The 18,919-nt window shown below is 45.9% G+C and overlaps 7 protein-coding genes and 1 non-coding gene across 11 annotated transcripts; 6 read left to right on the forward strand and 2 right to left on the reverse strand.

Annotated features, from left to right (window-relative positions):
• Positions 1-176: 176 nt before the first annotated feature.
• Positions 177-916, forward strand: H257_12683 (hypothetical protein; the record flags this gene model as incomplete). The annotated part of the gene is made up of 2 exons (XM_009839974.1): positions 177-480; positions 558-916. 2 exons carry the CDS (start codon positions 177-179, stop codon positions 914-916), a joined length of 663 nt encoding a protein of 220 aa, XP_009838276.1.
• A 19-nt stretch (positions 917-935) lies between these two features.
• On the forward strand, positions 936-1,340 carry H257_12684 (hypothetical protein; the record flags this gene model as incomplete). Its single annotated transcript, XM_009839975.1, has 1 exon — positions 936-1,340. One exon carries the CDS (start codon positions 936-938, stop codon positions 1,338-1,340), a length of 405 nt encoding a protein of 134 aa, XP_009838277.1.
• A 1,872-nt stretch (positions 1,341-3,212) lies between these two features.
• On the forward strand, positions 3,213-4,248 carry H257_12685 (hypothetical protein). The gene has a single exon (XM_009839976.1). The coding sequence runs from the start codon at positions 3,241-3,243 to the stop codon at positions 4,180-4,182; it is 942 nt and encodes a 313-aa protein (XP_009838278.1). The 5' UTR covers positions 3,213-3,240; the 3' UTR covers positions 4,183-4,248.
• Positions 4,249-5,534: 1,286 nt separating this feature from the next.
• H257_12686 (hypothetical protein) lies at positions 5,535-13,567 on the forward strand. 4 transcript variants are annotated; one of them, XM_009839979.1, is made up of 13 exons: positions 5,535-5,656; positions 5,713-5,902; positions 5,953-6,048; positions 6,122-6,296; positions 7,729-7,955; positions 9,571-9,738; positions 9,863-9,928; positions 10,455-10,576; positions 10,982-11,208; positions 11,879-12,093; positions 12,690-12,833; positions 12,881-13,009; positions 13,066-13,567. In XM_009839979.1, exons 1-13 carry the CDS (start codon positions 5,559-5,561, stop codon positions 13,153-13,155), a joined length of 1,947 nt encoding a protein of 648 aa, XP_009838281.1. In that variant the 5' UTR covers positions 5,535-5,558; the 3' UTR covers positions 13,156-13,567. The 4 variants fall into 4 exon arrangements, with proteins under 4 accessions (XP_009838281.1, XP_009838279.1, XP_009838282.1 ...); XM_009839977.1 differs by having other exon boundaries at positions 12,690-13,009; XM_009839980.1 differs by having other exon boundaries at positions 12,881-13,567.
• A 1,019-nt stretch (positions 13,568-14,586) lies between these two features.
• Positions 14,587-15,815, forward strand: H257_12687 (hypothetical protein). The gene has a single exon (XM_009839981.1). The coding sequence runs from the start codon at positions 14,631-14,633 to the stop codon at positions 15,732-15,734; it is 1,104 nt and encodes a 367-aa protein (XP_009838283.1). The 5' UTR covers positions 14,587-14,630; the 3' UTR covers positions 15,735-15,815.
• Positions 15,816-16,122: 307 nt separating this feature from the next.
• Positions 16,123-16,825, reverse strand: H257_12688 (hypothetical protein). The gene is made up of 2 exons (XM_009839982.1): positions 16,556-16,825; positions 16,123-16,506 (listed from the first exon to the last, which is right to left on the reverse strand). Exons 1-2 carry the CDS (start codon positions 16,784-16,786, stop codon positions 16,243-16,245), a joined length of 495 nt encoding a protein of 164 aa, XP_009838284.1. The 5' UTR covers positions 16,787-16,825; the 3' UTR covers positions 16,123-16,242.
• A 1,385-nt stretch (positions 16,826-18,210) lies between these two features.
• H257_12689 lies at positions 18,211-18,282 on the reverse strand. Its single transcript has one exon. It is a non-coding gene; the product is annotated as a tRNA-Lys (tRNA).
• Positions 18,283-18,350: 68 nt separating this feature from the next.
• H257_12690 (hypothetical protein) lies at positions 18,351-18,634 on the forward strand (the record flags this gene model as incomplete). The annotated part of the gene is made up of 2 exons (XM_009839983.1): positions 18,351-18,365; positions 18,422-18,634. 2 exons carry the CDS (start codon positions 18,351-18,353, stop codon positions 18,632-18,634), a joined length of 228 nt encoding a protein of 75 aa, XP_009838285.1.
• Between the last annotated feature and the right edge of the window lie 285 nt (positions 18,635-18,919).

An 18,919-nucleotide genomic window follows, 5' to 3' on the forward strand; every position in this document is an offset into this window, starting at 1 on the left:
AGGATCACAAAACCAAAATATAAAAAAAGTACCTCCCTGGCCACTGCACTGCTAGCGCGAGTACCTTCACTGGCTTGACACGTCCCCAATGGCAGACACGCAGTCGAAAACCCTCCCCCAACTCGGGACACTGCATGTTTCCTATCTCCCCAAAACGCTGTGTACTCGCCTTCCACATGCACCGTCTCCTCGGACCCCCTCGACCGACGACGCTCGCACTAGCTGCCACCCAACTACACTGGGAGTCTATACAATGCCGTACGCCGGGCGGCCTCCTACCCCGATGTCTCTACCACACAGCCCTTCGCTGCGTACCCCTCCTGGCACCCCGTGACTTCTGGTTCAGTCAGTGGATGGGTGGCCCCAATGGCGCTACATTCCAATGCCCGCTCGGCGCCTCCCCTCATTGTACCATCCCCCGCCCCCAACATACCACCACTGGTGGATCGATGCGACTCGCCACCCCTTCTCCACCACCTGGTGGCGTCAACTATCCACTGAAATACGGACAGCCACCACCAGCTACATGCAGACCGTATACTGGTTCGTTGTTCCAGAAGGCTCCCTGGGACATACCCAGGCAGACAGCCTCCCGATCACATGGCTCCTCACCATACCCACGGGCCAGATTACCCTACGCAACCCCTCCTCCATCCACCACGTCTCCACCCCCCAGTGGTACAAGCTCACCACTAGCAACCCCGTTCCCATCCACATCGGTTTCCTCACCTCCGGCACTACCCGGTGCCTCCTCACCCCCGCCCAACACCACTGGACTGAGGCACTCAGACCCCTAGATGCTACCCACTGGCTCCATCACCCCCCACCCACCCTATTTAGCACCACACCTGCGGACGCCAGCACCACCAAGCCCAAGGTCCTCACAGCTTCCACTTCCACTCACTGCCTCCACTGAACTGAAACAATTCCCCACCATGACGACATCCACACGCGACTGGGCATCTACCATCACGCACCTACACGCACCGCACTTCCACAAAGCATGGTTTTCCGCACACTGGGCTATCCTCCGCCAACACTGGCAATCAACATGTACTACTGACGTGGAAAACATCCGCACCGCAGGGGAACTACCCCTCCTCACTGAGGTTAACAACAACATCCGGCTCAAACGCCGTCACCACGATGCCGCCTCCATGGGCCATGACCGACGCATCCGCGCCCGCAGAGTCCACCTCACAGCCAAGACGCTCCGATGGCACTCCCGCAGACTCTCTTTATTACCACCTGCCATCCCCCCTCCCATAGGCTACGCCGACCCGACCCTCCGGCCACCGCGACACCCCCCAGACCCCGAGATATCACCTCCAGCGGTTTAAGCATCCCGTTCCCCTGGAGCCGACACAATCGGGTTTTTTCAAGTAGTTAAGTCCGCTAGCTGCTAACGCAGCTAGTACGCGGCTGAGGCATATTTAAGTGCCCGCTGAGTGATTTTAACTTTACAGCATAATATCAATATCAATACCATGTGGTTACTGGAACGTTGTATTGTCAAGTCGATTCTAAATTGGAGTGGGTTGCTCAATGGAATGAACAGCACCAAATCGGCAGACAATCGATTGACCAATAAAAACCAGATCAATAATCAAGTAGCCAATCAAATCCACTCCTCTTCGACCAATGCAACATCGAATTAGTGTGTGACTTCGATCAATGCAACATCGAACTAGTGTGTGACTTCAATTAGTGTGACACTGGACGATTTTCACATGCAAGCGAGTCAATACAAAGAATCGATCGATAGATTTGGCGAATCAGCACAAAAGTATAGATTTTGGATACAAGGTCAATCAATACAGTACTTCTATTACGTAAGCTTAACGTTATTAATGAAGTACTATTAATACTAGTAGTTCACAACTACTCTAGTACCGGTAGTAGTGCAAGTTCGTACAGCATCCAACACATTATTGGGCATGCAGTTTCAAGTAGCTTCGACACAATACGGTACAATTAAAACGAAGAATTACAATAGGATGTGTACGATCGAACACATTTTTTTCTAGTGGTGCAGCGACGCGCTGAATGATAAGCGTGTTATGCGAGTCCAGTACACTGTACATACACTGTGCAGTACTAGTAGTACTAGTAAAACAGTTGGCGAGTGCAGTACTGTACAGGAGGTACCAGTCGACTCATAGCAAAGAATCACTGCTGCACACCACCAACACACGTTGACCTCGTGTGCATCCAAGACATTTCGCTGTTCATGTTTGAAAGGCATTGACCGTTGGTGTAATAAATGCAAACTCGATGAAAATTCCAGATCCTTCGCCTTCGACTATCGACGTGGCAGTGTAGGACAAAAGGCAACCAAATGAAGGGCATGGGACAAGCCTTGGAGTGGTGGATCGCATTTCATTGGCATACCCAATCAAAACCCATTCGATGGTTTCCAACGTTTTGAGTACACTGTGCAGTCCACCAGTACCGTAAATGAATCAATTCTCTTGCGATGACTTAGAACCATGAAGGTTGCGACGTGAGCTAGCGGTTAAAGCAGCGGCGGTATCCCCGTCGAGGTATGAATTGCCTCATGCCGAAATTCTTGGGTGATTACATATACATACATGATGCCTTTTCCATTGTACAAGGGCCCATGATAATACAGTACTTCGAACTACCGTACAGTACTGTCAGCCCATGTACACTGTATTGCTTCGTGACTCAGCTTACTGTAAACTGGTACTACTAGTACGAGAAGTACTAGAACGCGACTACTCGTTAGTTATCGATTGCTGTCAGCAACATCGAGGGTGTTCATGGTCCAAATTTATGGCACACATACGGATAAGTCCTTCCAATAATTACTACCTTCACAGGTCCCCGTCATTCATTCGGTACACTCAGGGCTCTAACTAAAGTAGTACCCCTTGGTGTTTCCACGCTTTAAACTACCAAATATAATGAACGAACTCCATTCATAATCGCAGCGATGACATGGAATGACGTATGTCCTCAATGGTGGCCACGTTTTCGAAATTTTCAAAGTGACGCCACTTTCGACAATATGCAAAACCAATGGAGTGCAATGTTTTTGCTTTTCCAGAATTATAAATAGTACTAGTACCTGCATTCTGGTATACAACGCGTAGCTCCATGCATCTGAATGATGGTGGTAGTATCCAATACTAGTAATTGACATCATACAAGTTGAGTCTAAACGAGTTCGCAACTTTTCATTCATAATCTTTCATCATATCCCACACAGCAGATACAATGGTGACACGAATAGCATTGCTGTCAAGCGACCTCTTGCGATGCATAGGAGCATACCAACGTGGGTACTTGCAAGATATGGCTCCTTTCGCTACAACTGCAGCTGCCACCACCACCCGACGCCTCTTTGAAGAATGGTTTGCCACGTATGGCCATGCCCGCTTGCCCCTGTTTTTGTCGTGCCTGCCTCACATGAGTGATACGGTTGTGCTCCACGCCGTCGCGACCGACTGTATGCATCTACTGGACACCCTTGGATTGGACCTGGATGATTTCGACAACCTAGTGCAAGTGGCTGCAGAACGTGGCCACCTGCAAGCCATTGTCCGGCTGCACGAAATGGCGTACGAGAGTGGCACGAACGACGCACTGGTGGCCGCAGCGACCAATGGACACTTGAACGTGGTGGAATATTTGGCAGACTCGCACCGGACCAACGCGCACCAGGTTGCCCACGCAGTCGTCGCCGCGGCTGCTCGCGGAAATATGGCGATTGTGCAGTTCCTGGCCAAGAATGGAAGCAGCAGCAGCAATGCCAGGGCTGCCTTCACCATGGCGAGTGCCAACGGGCACCTACCGATCGTCCGATGGTTGTATGAACACGGAACGCAAGACTGGAGCGCCGACGCGTTTACGCTGGCGGCAGCAGGTGGCCACGTGGAAGTGCTGACGTATTTGACTCAAGTAAAGCCTCGACGCGGTGCGACGATGCCCGCCATGGACGCGGCCGCGATGAACGGGCATTTGAACGTTGTGCAGTTTCTCCACCAGTGTCGCCCCGCCGACGGATGTTCGGCCAAGGCCTTGGAAGGAGCTCGTTTGAATGGTCACACCGACGTCGTGGCGTACTTGAAACTGCACGGGGACCACTTGATCCACGAAACGTGCAACGCGTGTGGCTTCCACAAGCCACGGGACCACAAATGCAGAGCCATATCATAACTATAGCGTCAATTATTTAGAAAACTAACATATTTATAATAAGCAAAATATTTAAGCAACAACGGCACATCTCTTTACTTCACCGTGCATCGTGTTGGCTGGCGTTTACGCCTGAAAGTGGCTCAAATAAGTTACAATGTTTTCTTACTAGAGTTCCCAGGAGTTGGTTATAGTACGTTGCCGACCTTGCGCTGAGCAACAAACACTACATTATAGGTGTCGATGCCTTTCATAGTCTTTGCTCGAGACATATCCAAACGCAAACAATTGAGTTGATTCTACGTAGTAGTTGTTGTAGTGTTCATAGGCGCTTATTACCCGCGTAGGCCTTTGGGTCAACAATATGTTGTGCCCGAGCGCGGGGACAGCGCCTATCGTGTCCATTTGACAAGGACCATCTTGACGGCTATGGGGTACTGCTTTATCGGTGTAATCGCCACGTCATCGATCTATCGCTGCGTAGTACACAACCAGTACGTTCTTGTTTGATTATTTGTCGTCGAATCACGTTGTCATCGATTGCGTGATACCCTGCAACGAAATAGTGTAGTTGAAAGTTGCAAGTGATGTTAAATTCGAGGGCATTTAGATGGCTTGTGTCGACGGCGTGGGGACGGTCGAATTCAGTGCTGCTGCACCTGCCCAGTTTTATCACGGCTCAAACCCCTGGAACCGCCCAAATGTATCAAAATCGGCCACAAAATGTACAAGGTATGAACATGAAAACAATTATTGTCATATTGAATATCCATCGTTTATCACGTATGTACTGTAGCAACCCGTACGTTTTAGATTAAAATGGTTGATTAAGACTGTAAAAACGGTTTAGTAAAGCGCATTCTGGTGGTGTGGCTTCTAGAGGCTTGAGCCCGTTGAACGACATCAAAGACGACGGGACTCCATCCAAGATGCCACGTCGGTCTGGTCTCTGGTTCGTTGTATGTTGGATGCATTTCAACTTGGTAGTGCCAAGCTTGCAACTACTACCAGTACTACGAGATTGCATCTACAATCCTTTACCCATGTCCTCTTTTGTGTGTACATTTCATGCACTTCCTAGCTCAAGTCATACATACATACATGCCACTATTTCATACTTCCAGAGCCGTCACGTGCCAGAGGGGTCATGCCATCGACGTCAGAGAAAGCAGTCTACCTGAAGTAAGTGTCAATACTCCTGATGAACCTGTCGACTCGAACGCAAGGACAACGCGCATGGCGTGAAGGTGGCGGCGAAATGCTCATGGTCCATGCATCGAATCATGGATGTCAGCGGGTCTTTCGTGGTCTTGTCATTCGTTATGTTGTCAGTTTATCCGTATTGAAGTCTTTTCCGGATACCAAGTTTTGCGAAATCCTCCAAATCGAATCAAACGATGGACGCTCGAGAAGTGACACGCGCAAAGCACGCGGCAGAATTGGAGGCGAAGAAGCGCAAGCTAGAGGAGATCCGACGCCGGAAGGCTAACGTCAAGTAAGATAATCATGGTTAAGTGCCGGTTCCTCATGACTCACGCCATATTCATGTAGGGAAGCAGGCGTCGACGCTGCGACGATTTCCGCGACGTCGGTCGCTGCGGCACCGTTCCAGGATTTTCTCCAAACCATCTTGGACGAACAAAAGCAAAAGGACTTGGACGTCACGATGACCAACGAAAGTAGCGCCACTACAGTCATTCCCGGCCTGTCGTTTGCGGAGAAGATGGCTAAACTGTCCACGGTACCTACTACTCCCCCTCGCTGTCGATCACGGCATGTGTATCTACGTAGGTAGTGCAAGTAGGGCCGTTGGACATCTTGCCCATCCAAGTCGAAACGTACGACAAAGCAACGTCCATGGACCCCGACGACTTCCCCCCCTTATCGGTATACCATGCTTTCTCGGAATCGCGTTCGTTATGCATTCATTCACCCTTCTTAACCACGATGTCGTGTGTAGCCGCGTCATCTATCAGTCCAAGACGACTCCATCTCCCACGAGCCAGAGCCCGCGAATTCGCCCGTCCAAGCGACATCCGCCGGCACGTCCCCGCGCAAATTCACGTCCGACCTGTCGGCGCCACCTCCCGTGCGTCTCACCAAGGAAGAGCGGGAACAACTCCTCCTTTCCGCGGGTAAGCATGCATATCCATGTATCGACTGGGTTTCATCAGTGTCAGTGGTTGTGTGTTGTTAAATCTTGAAATTCGAGCCAAAATTTGGCCTTTTGGGCTGATTTGCCAAATCCCTCGCTCGAGTTTGGTCCTAACGTTTGCATGTAATATAATAGTGATGCACATCACACTAATTGAATTCACACACTAATTCGTTGTTTTTGTTTCCTGCAATCTGATTGGCTAAATACGTCTGCCGATGGTGTCGATACATTCGGTTCCCTTTGCATATTGTCTTTCTTTTACCCAAAATTTGGACTACTTTTGTGCTGATTTTTTGCCAATTCTGTCGATCGATTCTTTGTACTGAATTTTGTATGTAAAGTGCTGTCGTTGTGGTGATTGCAATCACACTAAATGAATTCACACACTATTTAAACGTTGAGGTTGGTTTCCTGCAATCTGATTGGCTCAATTCTTTAGTCGATTCTTCTATATTTTTATTTGGTTGTGTCGATTCATTCTCTATGTCGCTCCAATTTAGAATATAAACGCAATAATATTTAAATCCTACAACACAACCACATATACACCTATAGAACTCTCCTTTCGTTCGTTGCATTACTTTTCTTATTTTGTGTTGTTTTTATTTTAAAATTTCCCCTTTATGTCATCCTTGGACCTGCGACATATCATATAAAATCAAGTTGAAGAGGTAGTTTTGTGCCTGACTACATTCCTCCATTCTTTTTGCCAATCAAATGACAATCTGTTTTCCTTTTTAGCCAATCAGTCAGTTTTCCTCGATTTGTTAAAGTTTATGCGATTTCGACAATATTCCCCCCAATGGGGCAAATTATTCGGTGACAAGCCCTATATATATATATATATATATATATAGGTTGCTCGCTTGGGGTTGATCTGCCAAATATATCGATCGATTTTTTTTGTACTGCAGCATTTAGTATGGAAAGCGTGTCGCCTGTCACCCGAATATTTCAACCACATACGCCTCTAGTTGACGCGAGCAAACGTTTTCGATTGGCTGCTTGATTTGTGTGTTTTGATTGGTCGCCTATGGATTCTCTACCGATTTGGAGCAGCTCGTGGAGCATCCCCTCTCTAGTGAAATATTATTTATATATTTAAAGCTATTGAATATGTAATTGTTCCTTTGGCCCCAAATTTGGGCATGTGTGTTGATGTTTGCCAAATCTATCGATCCATTTTCGTTGTACTGAATTTGTATGTACAACCTTGTCCGGTGGTGATTGGTATCACACTAATTGCAGTCACATTCGAAGTTGATGTTGTGGATATTGGTTCCTGCATTCGGATTGGCTCAATCATCCTTCTGCCGATGATTCGTGTTCGTCTGTACACATGTATTTTGGTTGCATTATCAATAATGTCGCTCCAGTCAAAAGAATATATATATTTATATATTCAATAGACCTGGATGCGTTCTTGGGCAAGTCGGGTCGCGTGATGGAGCGCGCTTTGATCCAAGCCAGTTCGTTTGATGTGATGAAGGACTACAGTGTCGATGGTGCCGACGCCGACGACGACGGCGGGGCCGCCGCGTCGTCCCAAGCGCTCAAGCTGGCGCACGTGTATCGCGACGCCAAGTGGACCAAGGGCCGCGCTGTCACAGATATCGACGTGTCTCCGTTTTACCACGTACGATCGCTTATGAAATGCTGGTTTGATGTTTTCTAAAGTGTTTTTGCGTTGTCCAGTGGATATGCATATAGCTTCTAGTTGGGTTTGTGTCATGATATATATTTTAAACATCCAAAATTCGCGTGGTTTTTGTGTAATCACTACTGAATCACGCTGGAGTTGTTCTGATTGGTTGAATACACTTGTCCTTTCTGTAAGAGCCAATCAGATCCACTCAAAATCGGATATTAGCCAAAAGCGTCGATGATTCGTGATTCGATTCGGCGGCGAGATCATTCGATTCGACGGGATCTGGAAATTTGTACCGAATCCATAATATATATAAATATATATATATTGTGCAATTCAGGATTCGAGAATTCGATTGAGTCCACGTATAAGCTGATGCAATGTATGGTATAATAAACGTGGAAAGGGAACATGTTGTTTGGTGAGCCACATTGAATGGGCGAAACGATGGTGATCGACGATTGGTTGAAATGTCGCGTTCGTGTCGGTTTGATTGGCTAGGACATTATAAAAATTCATTTGTCAACTATTCATTCGATTCTACTCGGATGTCCAAAGGGAGCAGGGAGTTGACTATATATATTGTCGATTTGATATACAAATTTGGGGAGGGGGTGCAATCGAATCGCGCCGACCAAACCGATCCACAATCGACCTGATTGGTTGAATTTCATTGAGAAATGGGTTTTGATTGGCTAATAATTTTGAGCTCATCTGAGGTAGCCAATCAAATCGATTTGAATTCCAACGAGAAACCACGCCACAACACAATGAAATTTCACTCGAAAGCACAATATTATATACACAGAAGATCTCGTGACTTGGATTCGAATATCGATATTGAATGGTCGCCTGTCTACTCAAGTTGAGTCACAACATGAGTACTTTGTAGCCAAGCATACTGCAACACACGTATTGATTTTTATCCAATCATACTGCTTGGTTGATTTGTTATGATTTCGACAACCAAATTGGCAAAACTGGGGTGATAAACACAAGTCTGGATGTGCTCCTTGCTTGATTCGTACATGGGTGGATGTAAATATGCTTGAAATGCGTACTGTGAGTATACTAATATTGTGAAATATTGTCCATTTAGCCAATTAGTTTTTTTAGCTTTTGTGCTGATTTGCTAAATCCATCGATCGATAGTTTGGACGTGAAAAGGGAACCCACCGGTGATGCCCATCACACTATTTTCAGTCATACCCTCATTAGTGGTTGATATTGGTTGAACTACTGATGCTTTCCTGCCATCTGATTGGTTAAATTCATCGCCGGTTCTCTTCTGCACGTTTGGTTGTGTCGATACATTCGGCACGTGGCTCCAGTTTTGAATAATCACAACAATATATATATATATATATATGTACTCTATATATATATATATACTCTATATATATATATGTACTCTATACATATATATGTACTCTATATGTTGCGTGGACAGTAGTAGGAACATGTAGACCATGTTGAATGATCATGGTTGGAGATTCCGTGTATGACAACGAATTGTGGACATGAATCCGTCCCTAAACACAATTAAAATGGGTGTATTATTGAAAACTATATATATATATATATAAATACTTGTATTGGATAGGAATTGTCTCTGGTTGCGTACAACGCGAGGGGGTACCTTGAAGACGACGACGACCAAGCGAGTTGGGACGTGATGCATGAAGACGGGGGCGACGCAGAGGGCGTGGTGCTGCTCTGGTCAAGCAATCTGCCGTCGCATCCAGAATACAAGTTTACATGTCACTCTCAAGTAATATTACCATTGACATTACGATTCATCAAGTATATATATAATATATATATATATATATATTGTATCGATTATATCATCTATCCTGTTTATCCAGATATGATGATGATGTGTGTCGTGGTAGGTGATGAGCGCGTGCTTTAGTCCTTTCGATCGCAACTTGCTGGTGGGGGGAACGTACTCGGGACAGGTATGAACGAGTCGTTGCCAACTAAACAGCTACTACATGTGTGCAATGTAGACGTGTTGTTTACGTTTTGATATATATAATTATATTATCCTCTTTGCTGAAATTTGGACTTGGCAGAATCGAGTTGTGTCAGATTTTAAGCTAATTCAATGTCTCGTGTAGACATTTAAAGAAAAATATTTTGATTGGGCCAAATTATGCTGACCCACGATTGGTTCAAAATTCACATTCGTGCATTTTGATTGGCTAGGACAATATATCTAAAATACCTTTGCCACATTCAATCGATTGTACCCGAAAGCACAAATTGAACGTATTGAACAATATACATTGATTCTGTAACGAGTACGTACATATAATTACTTGTGTCTTGCTGTCGTTTCGATTTTGTTGTGGCGTATCGAATATGTCGAATATGTCGAATATGTGCATCGTGGCTCTGTTGAGAAAAGATATATATTTTATGACGTCCAGCAAGACAAATATTCTGATTTCATGCATAATATAAAGAATATTATGGTTCTAGGTGGTGTTGTGGGACACGCGAGCCAAACACACGCCCGTGCAAAAGACGACGCTGTCGGCCACTGGCGGCCACACGCATCCGATTTACTCGATGAGTGTCGTAGGGACGAAAAGTTCCTCCAGGTAATATAAACATGTTGAATTTAATAATCGCCCATTTTGACGACACGATGATTTCAACAATCGAGGTCCAGCCCTTTCTAGGGCTCTATATATATATATATATATATACCGACGTAGGACTGGATTTCTAGTATGTAACGTAGAGTATGTGGATATTCGAGTATTGTCGCATTGTGGTAATCAGTCGATAAATATATATATATATATATTGTTCACGAGTGTGTATGTGTGTGTATCTGAGGTTTTGAGATTCAAACAACCATATTTTTGTTGTCTTGAATAGAACGGGTTTAATTTGATGCTACATGTTTATATGTCATGGTAGAAGGTTATAACTCGTTATATATATATATATATATATATAGATATAAATATAGTATTCCTCATGTGGGTGGTGGGACATAGTTTGGTCTCTGCCAGTACCGACGGCCGCATGTGTGTGTGGAACATGAATCAACTGCACACCCCCATGGACGTGCTCGACTTGCGCGTCGCGGGGCCGTCGTCCAATGGGATCGCAGCAACTTCGGCGGCAACTTCGGCGGCTGGTCGTCGCATGGCCGTGCCCGTCACTGCCATGGCCTTTCAACGGCCTTCGCAAAACCCTACCAACGCGTTTGCTATTGGCACTGGTATGGTTCATCCAAATATATATAAACATATATATATAGGTCGAAATTGAGGGATTTGAATGTGGTTTTGTTGTATTGTTGTGGGATCCCAAGGGTATATATATATATATACGTTAGGAAAGGATTTGAATCCTATGGTTATCCTTGTGACAGAGACTGAGTCGGATGTTTGGACGTTGCATATATATTTAGATGAGATTTACCTGAAAATAATATTCATTTATTCGTAGTAGGTGGTTCTTTTCCTTTTATTTCTCTTTTTTTCTATTATTGTTACCGTTTTCTCTGGTGGATGCATACAAGATATATATTATCAAGAACAAGGATTGTGAATCATATTCTTAAACACAATTCGGGGTATAATGAGTGTATGCAATGGCTACGAGTGAACATGGTTGGGGGAATGCGCCATATATATATATATATAAAAACAAGAATATATATATATAAATAAGACATATATATATATAAACAAGACATATATATGTATAAACAAGACATTATATATAAATAAATAAGACATATATATATATATATATATAAACAAGACATTATATATATATAAACAAGACATATATATGTATAAAAGCAAGACATTATATATATATAAACAAGACATATATATGTAAGACAGATATATCTAACTTGGACGTTATGTGGTGTTGGCTAGAATCGGGGGACCTGTGGGGTGCGCAACTGGATGAATTGCATCCGTCGTCCGAGTCCAAAGCCCGCGAAGTGCTCGTGAGTGCGCTGCCGGGTCTATCGAGTTCGCACTTTGGACCTGTGACTTCGATGCAATACCATCCGCTGGTGCCGCACCACCAAGATGTACTGCTCTTGACGTCGTCGGTGGACTGGAGCTGTCGGCTATGGAGTCAAAAGGTATACAAAAATCAAAAGATATCACGAGGACATTAGGCTACTGTCGTGGGAGCTAATATTTATGTGTATCTGTCTGGTTTTTCATTCAATAGAACGCGTAGTATATTGATTGTCAGCATTCCATCAAGTCACATATCATTGGGTTTCCTTACATGTATATATATATATATATATATATATACAAGGAAGCACATCCATGTATATAATATATATGGATGCTGCTTCCTTGTATCTTGTGCCCGCAACGTATATACATAACTCGTCAATTGAAATGTTTTACTCTATGGTGTCCTTGTATGATTGTGTTTGTACTTTTGCACTTCTGAATATATATATATATATGGGAGATTCGAAACCGAGCGCCAATCTCTCCCATTGGTCAATCTAAAATTACTTGTTGCTGATTGGCTACAATTCATTTTCGATTCTCTACTACTAAAGGGCGATGTGGATATTACCCAATCACATGTCTCGGCGCGATTTGTACTTGCTCGGTTGGACGAACCATGATGATCAAATGGGAAATCTGAAGAGAAAATATCGACAATATATATTATATATATATAAATCTTGTATTATATCTTGATGTCGTGTAGGGCGGGGACAAACCCATCATGTCGTTTGAGCCCGCAAACGACTACGTGTACGACATCCGGTGGTCGCCAGTGCACCCTGGGCTGTTTTGCACGGCGGACGGATCGGGCAAGGCCAGTGTGTGGAACATAAGCAACGATTCCGAGGTCAGTTGCTTGTGTTGCTGCCGTCTTGGCTTAGCAAGAGACTGTAGGTGCCCGTGGCCGAAGTCCAAGTGAGCACGGAACGCGCGTTGAACAAGGTGCGGTGGACTGCCGACGGCAAACGCTTGCTCGTCGGCGACTCTGCCGGCGACACGCATGTATATGACGTGCCTTCTGAGGTATGTCGAATGGCTTCGTGGAGAAAGGGAATGGATGGACGCTCATGCGGCTATAGATTTCGCAACCACGGCCAGACGAGATGGCGCGGTTGGAAAGCAAGCTGAGTCAAGCGATTGCGCGCACCACGGACGTGTACATGGGATAACGACTAGTATATGACAAGGACTCGTGATGTTATGATGGTCGGGAAGGGTAGAAGTTGAGAATAAGCACCGGGGAATCAATCGATCGATCGATCATGACTACTGTGATGGATCTCGTGTGGATGTAAGTTGAGGTAGCAAGGGTCCATGGGGCATTAGAAGGCCAAAGATATGATTGAGAGTCGGACAACGCCCCCCCGATCGTTCATGTGGTTCAACTCGCACGGTCTCTGGGGAGAGCGGGTCGTACATACGTAACTTGAGGTAGGTCCCGAGGGTGGAGGTCATGTCAATCGGGTACGGAGGTCCGTGCATCGCCGCCTCCTGGTGCATGTCAGGACAACCATCGGTAGCACCATGGACGTGGCCTGCCGACGTCAATCTCCTCGCGCTGCACTGGTGGGTTTCATTACGGGACGAGAAATAAAGTACGTTTTACTCGAAGGTGTTTTGTTTCGGTTTAACTCAATGGACGAATGAATCGGTTTAGCCGTTTACGTGAAAGACTTTATAGGGTTCAACCGAACGTTAAAACATCGAGTGCGTAAAAACGCAATTGGGTGATAGCAATAATACACGAGGCGATCTTATTTCACAAAAGTGTGGTGGAGTGTTCAGTAACACGAGTCACTTTTGGAGTAAGTATTACATGAAACCCAACTTAAACCAATAGTTGTATATTAGCTCGCTAGTAGAAGTGAGATCTCTAGTTTACGATGTCGAGACTGTCTCGTCCATTGCAGTGCATCTATGCAGCACAAGGTGTAGCAGCCGTGTCAACCGTTCAACAGTTCTATGAAGTAGTATACGACTATCGATCGTCGGAAACCTAAATCTTTGGAGCTCTGGAAACTGTACACGCCATCATACATATCCTTCTCCTTTATCGCACGAAGAGGAACTATTAGCAGCGCCTACACATGAGCCATGTTGGTTGGGAAGCAAACCAATATGCGTACGTACGTACGTGCAGCGAAGCTTGCCAGCATCACATTCGGTTTCAAATTTTGGAACATGGCATTTTACGTAACGGGTTGTTGCGAAACTTCTGTAAAGTTAAAAAAGTTAAAAATTCCCCCCGGCAAGTACCATTTTGATGACCACCTTCTCCAACTGGAAGACGAACACCGTCACAAGACAACAATGTAGGAAATGACAGCAACCAGACGTGGGAAGGGCGTGTCCTGACTGTTAATCCCAGTTCTCAGGAACGATGTAATATGCATGAAATCCCAATACGATTACCCCTTTATTACGTAGGATGTACAGAGGTTTCTAGCAGTTATGCAACGGTTGCTCGAAGAAATAAGGGAATTAATTCAGTGTGTCGTCCTGTTGATGCTACTCCTTTGGCAGTTTCAGTGTTCTCCTTTTTTTGATGGAAGCATATTAAAGCGTGAGTGTCAATGAACAATCAGTTTGCAATCTGCCATCACCTCCCCAGGCGGCATCAACCTACGTAGTAGCTCTCTCCATCATGCCGACAACCTTCCATGGTGTGTTGCTGTCGGATGACCTCATGCTTCGCATCTCGCGATTTCAACAAGGGGTTCCACAGCAAGTACTTCCCCTCGCAACGTATCATCAGCCGACCTCATCGATCCCCATGTCGGAAGTTCCTGCCATCACCTCGCTCATCCACCAGTGGCTAACCCTCCATGGACAACATCAACTGCCAAAACTATTGACATGGTGCCCCCGTGTGGGTCGACTCCTGTTGATCCATGCCGTTGCAACCGGCCAAGTCAATCTCCTCCAGGTGTGTTTAAGTAGCCTTGTCGAGTCGGCGGAGAATTTGATGGATGTGGCGGCCTACATGGGTCAACTGACGATGGCGGTTGCATTGGTTCCGTACACGCTCGATGACGATGCCATCATGGCGGCGATGTTCACGGCGGTATCACGTGGACATTTGAACATTGTGGAATTTCTGCATCGACAGCTACCCTCAAAAAGTCCTCAACTGCACATGCCACACCTCATGGATGTGGCGGCGTCCAACGGTCATTTGTCGGTGGTTCGATTCCTCCACTTCAATCGACATGAAGGATGTACGACCCTCGCCATGGATCAAGCCGCCAGTCGAGGTCATTTGGACATCCTGGACTTCTTGCATGTCCATCGACAGGAAGGATGCACTTCCGCTGCCATGACCTTGGCTTCCACTCACGGACACGTACCGGTCATACAGTGGCTTGTCGAACATCGAACTCGAATGGCTTGGCGGTGGTCCGACGCAATCTCAAGCGCCGCAGCTAATGGACATGTGGACGTCCTCGGTTACATTTACGCGATCAAGCCTCGCGCGGGATGGACAAAGCAAGCAATGGATGTCGCGGCTTGCAATGGCCACGTGGATGTAATGCGATTCCTGCATCGACATCGCAAGGACGGGTGCTCGGAGGCGGCCGAAGCACTCGCCGCCGCCAACGGCCATGTGGAAGTCGTTGCCTATCTAAAGGAACATGGCGATGAGCTGGTGCACTGCGTGTGTTGTGCATGCGGCTTCGTCAAGCCCCGGTCCCATGCGTGTGCTGCCGTCGCTCGTGCCGCCATGCGACGACGAGTGTGCGTCAAGTAGGGGGGCACGTTTTATTTACAGTGATGTGTACTTGTTATGAGTAGTAAACACTTTTTCGAGTGAATTCTAAGCTGCATAAATAATAATGATGTTAAAAACTATCGAAAGTACTTGTTACAAGCGTAGTTTAGGGGTTTACTGTTAACACGTAAGTCGAGTCAATTATTGTGTATTCTACTCATAAATTCCTTCCGGCGGTTGGTTGAATCAATCGCCGGACCTTCGAAATTTCATATAAAACTAAGTTGAAGAGGTATCTTTGTGACGACAATTCTTCAATCAATCTTATTAGCCAATCAAATTGCAACCTATATTCGTTGTAGCCAATCATATTCCTTTGCTCGATTAGATGGCTATTTCATCAATCCCCCAAAATAGGCAAATTTGACTGAAAAGCACATTAACAGAGTTCAGTGGATTATAGCTTTCGGATAACGATGCATCGCGCAGATAGTGTAGAGGTACATATATGTCGTCCTGGCCGCTCGTTTCTGGCATTTTGATGGCACTATTCAGTCGTGGTCGTGGCGGCAAATCGCGTTAAACTGTCATCTTGCAGCCGGAACATCTTCCACTCGTTCATGAGGGTGGCGCCAACCGTCTTACCCACGTAGAAGTTGATCGCGGGGGTATTCCAGTCGATGGCACTCCAATTCATATGGCGACATCCCTTTGCCAAAGCCAGCGCCGCCAGGTGCTTCATCAGGGTGGTGCCGACGCCTTGTCCGCGGACGCTGGGTCGCACGTACAGGTCTTCGAGGTACAGACCAGGCTACATCTACGCTCAATCGCATGTACCCATATGGGAGATAAGTCAGTACCTTGCTGAGGAACGCGGAATAGTTAAAGTAGAACAAGGCAAAGCCCACTTCGGCGCCGTCCACGGACGCAAGGACGACGTGCGCATACTTGTGTCGAAACAGAGTGTCGCGGAGGTCCTCGTGAGTGCCCACATGCGCATGCGCTAGCTTTTCGTACGTCGCCAGTTCATGGATGAAGTCATAGATCAATGGAACGTCGGCTTCGGTGGCGTCACGGAGAACTATCGCCATGTTTGTCGAAATGAAGCTTGTTGCGGCGTTGAGAAAGGCGTTTGGCTACCAAATCTGACATATATAATAAAGGTGCGTCTGGCCACCGGAAATATTGCAATATTCCACCAACATTCATGCCCAAAAGTCATTTTGGGGCCGAATTCAACAAATCTGATCAAAATTGAAGCTTGGCTTGCTTGACGAGTTTAAACCCAAATCCAATACAGTAATTCCACGTGGGATTTACTCGTTGAAGAACGCCATATGAAAATGGCATTTTTGGTTTGTCCCATTTTGCCAAAAAATCGGATATTATTTTTGAAAAGTTACCCGACGGGCCCTAAGTCTTTGTCGATAAAATCTGGAGGATAACGTTAATCCTTATTCACAGTCCCTACGGATCCAGAGTGCCACTACTTTACAAGAATTATTACTACTGAACTCATTCGACAGGATCGGCTGAGTTTTTCATTAAAAATACACCCGCGCCCATTTTAACAGTTCGCCTACTCATATGATATTATTGGCAGAGTTTTCATTAAAAATTCACCCGCACCGAGTTGAAAAGTTCGCCATGAAATCATTTCAGCTTCGCCTTGATGTTTACTTGGCGTTTACTCTAAATTACAGTTACTGTAGCCGAGCGGTCAAGGTACCCGTCATAGGACAAGGTTAGATTCACAGTGGTCGACAGTCTCGAGGGTGTCTTTGGCCATAACTTTTCCTGCGAAAACACAATCAAGAAAAGGTGAATACGAAAAATGTAGCACTCCGTAGACGCTAAAACCGTACAAAACAATGTTATCTTGAAACAGCATACACCCTAAGATATCATTGTTCAAATATTGAAAACCTGTCAAATTTCACCCTCATATCAAATACACTTTGTCACACTATACAATTGCTGAAAAGGACAGGCAAAAACCCAATAAAAACTTCAAGCATTACACATGCAAAAACCCACTGGCTCTGATTCTCGACACTAGCATCACACACCAAGCATGCCCACGGAAACCCACCCAGCGAGCGACATCGACCTAACAGTAGTAAGTATGGACAAAAGAAGAGTGTCCTACAGAATGATTTCACTAAGTACGGCATTTCTTTTACAAATGATACAAAAGTTGCACTATGGAAAAATCTTAGTGTGCATGTCGATAAGATTGACATCGAGGTTGTAACGCTGGCGCGTGCCGCAGGTTAATTGAGTTTGGATTGTCATTTTAAAACATTCCTCCCCGAGGGCCGACACTAGAACCACATGTTATGGAACCGCTTCGCCAATTGTAACGCGCCTGCTCGACCAGGGGCGGTGTGTATTCTTCGTTTTTTTACTTCGCTCAACGCTTCATACCTCATGCTTCGACCGATCTTCTTCGAAGTTCGGTCCTCGTCTTCGTACGCCGCCCTTGTTATCCGGATTCCCCAGGGGAGGGAGAATCCGGGGAATCCGGGGATCGAACCCACGACCTTTGAGTTAAGAAACCGATGCTCTACCACCTGAGCAATTCCCCCCTCTAGTGCCGCAGGGCATGAAGTGGTTTACACACCACCTTACCACAGTGACCTTCAACCTATCGAGATGGTGTGGGCTATCGTAAAAGGCCAAGGACAGTGATATATACAATGCAATGCTTTACAAATACATAGTAGGTTGGACACCAGTACACACAAGATACCAAGTTCAAGGACGTGCATGTACGGTTGACGCAAGCATTCGCTGAGTTGGTGGCATGCAGCATCAAGGGCTGCATTCACATGGCCGATAGGCAGCTCAACAAGCTAGCAGGGTACATCATGGAGCAACAAGAAGTCGACGCGAGTGACAGCGACGATGAAAACAGTCAGAACACCCTGTTCTTCTAGAGAACATCCCCACTGCCCTGTCAGTCAGGTAGCAGTGTCTGCTAGCTGTGTAGGAGGTTTTTGTGCCTTCTAGAGGCTTTTCCTCAGAGTAGAAGACAGCGCAGACTCGTCATGGAACATCACAGGATGTCGTGACCGATCATAATCTAGTATTTGATTGGCTGTTGGAGGAACTGGCACATCTAGAGCCAGTTCCTCCTCTGTCGTCAGAATTAATTCACTTCCAGTTCTCCCTTCCACTACTTACCTGTCGCTGCTGCAACCTGCCCATCCAACTGGTTATGA

The sequence above is a fragment of the Aphanomyces astaci genome, assembly GCF_000520075.1.
Source record: "Aphanomyces astaci strain APO3 unplaced genomic scaffold supercont1.42, whole genome shotgun sequence".
Lineage (NCBI taxonomy): Eukaryota > Oomycota > Saprolegniomycetes > Saprolegniales > Verrucalvaceae > Aphanomyces > Aphanomyces astaci.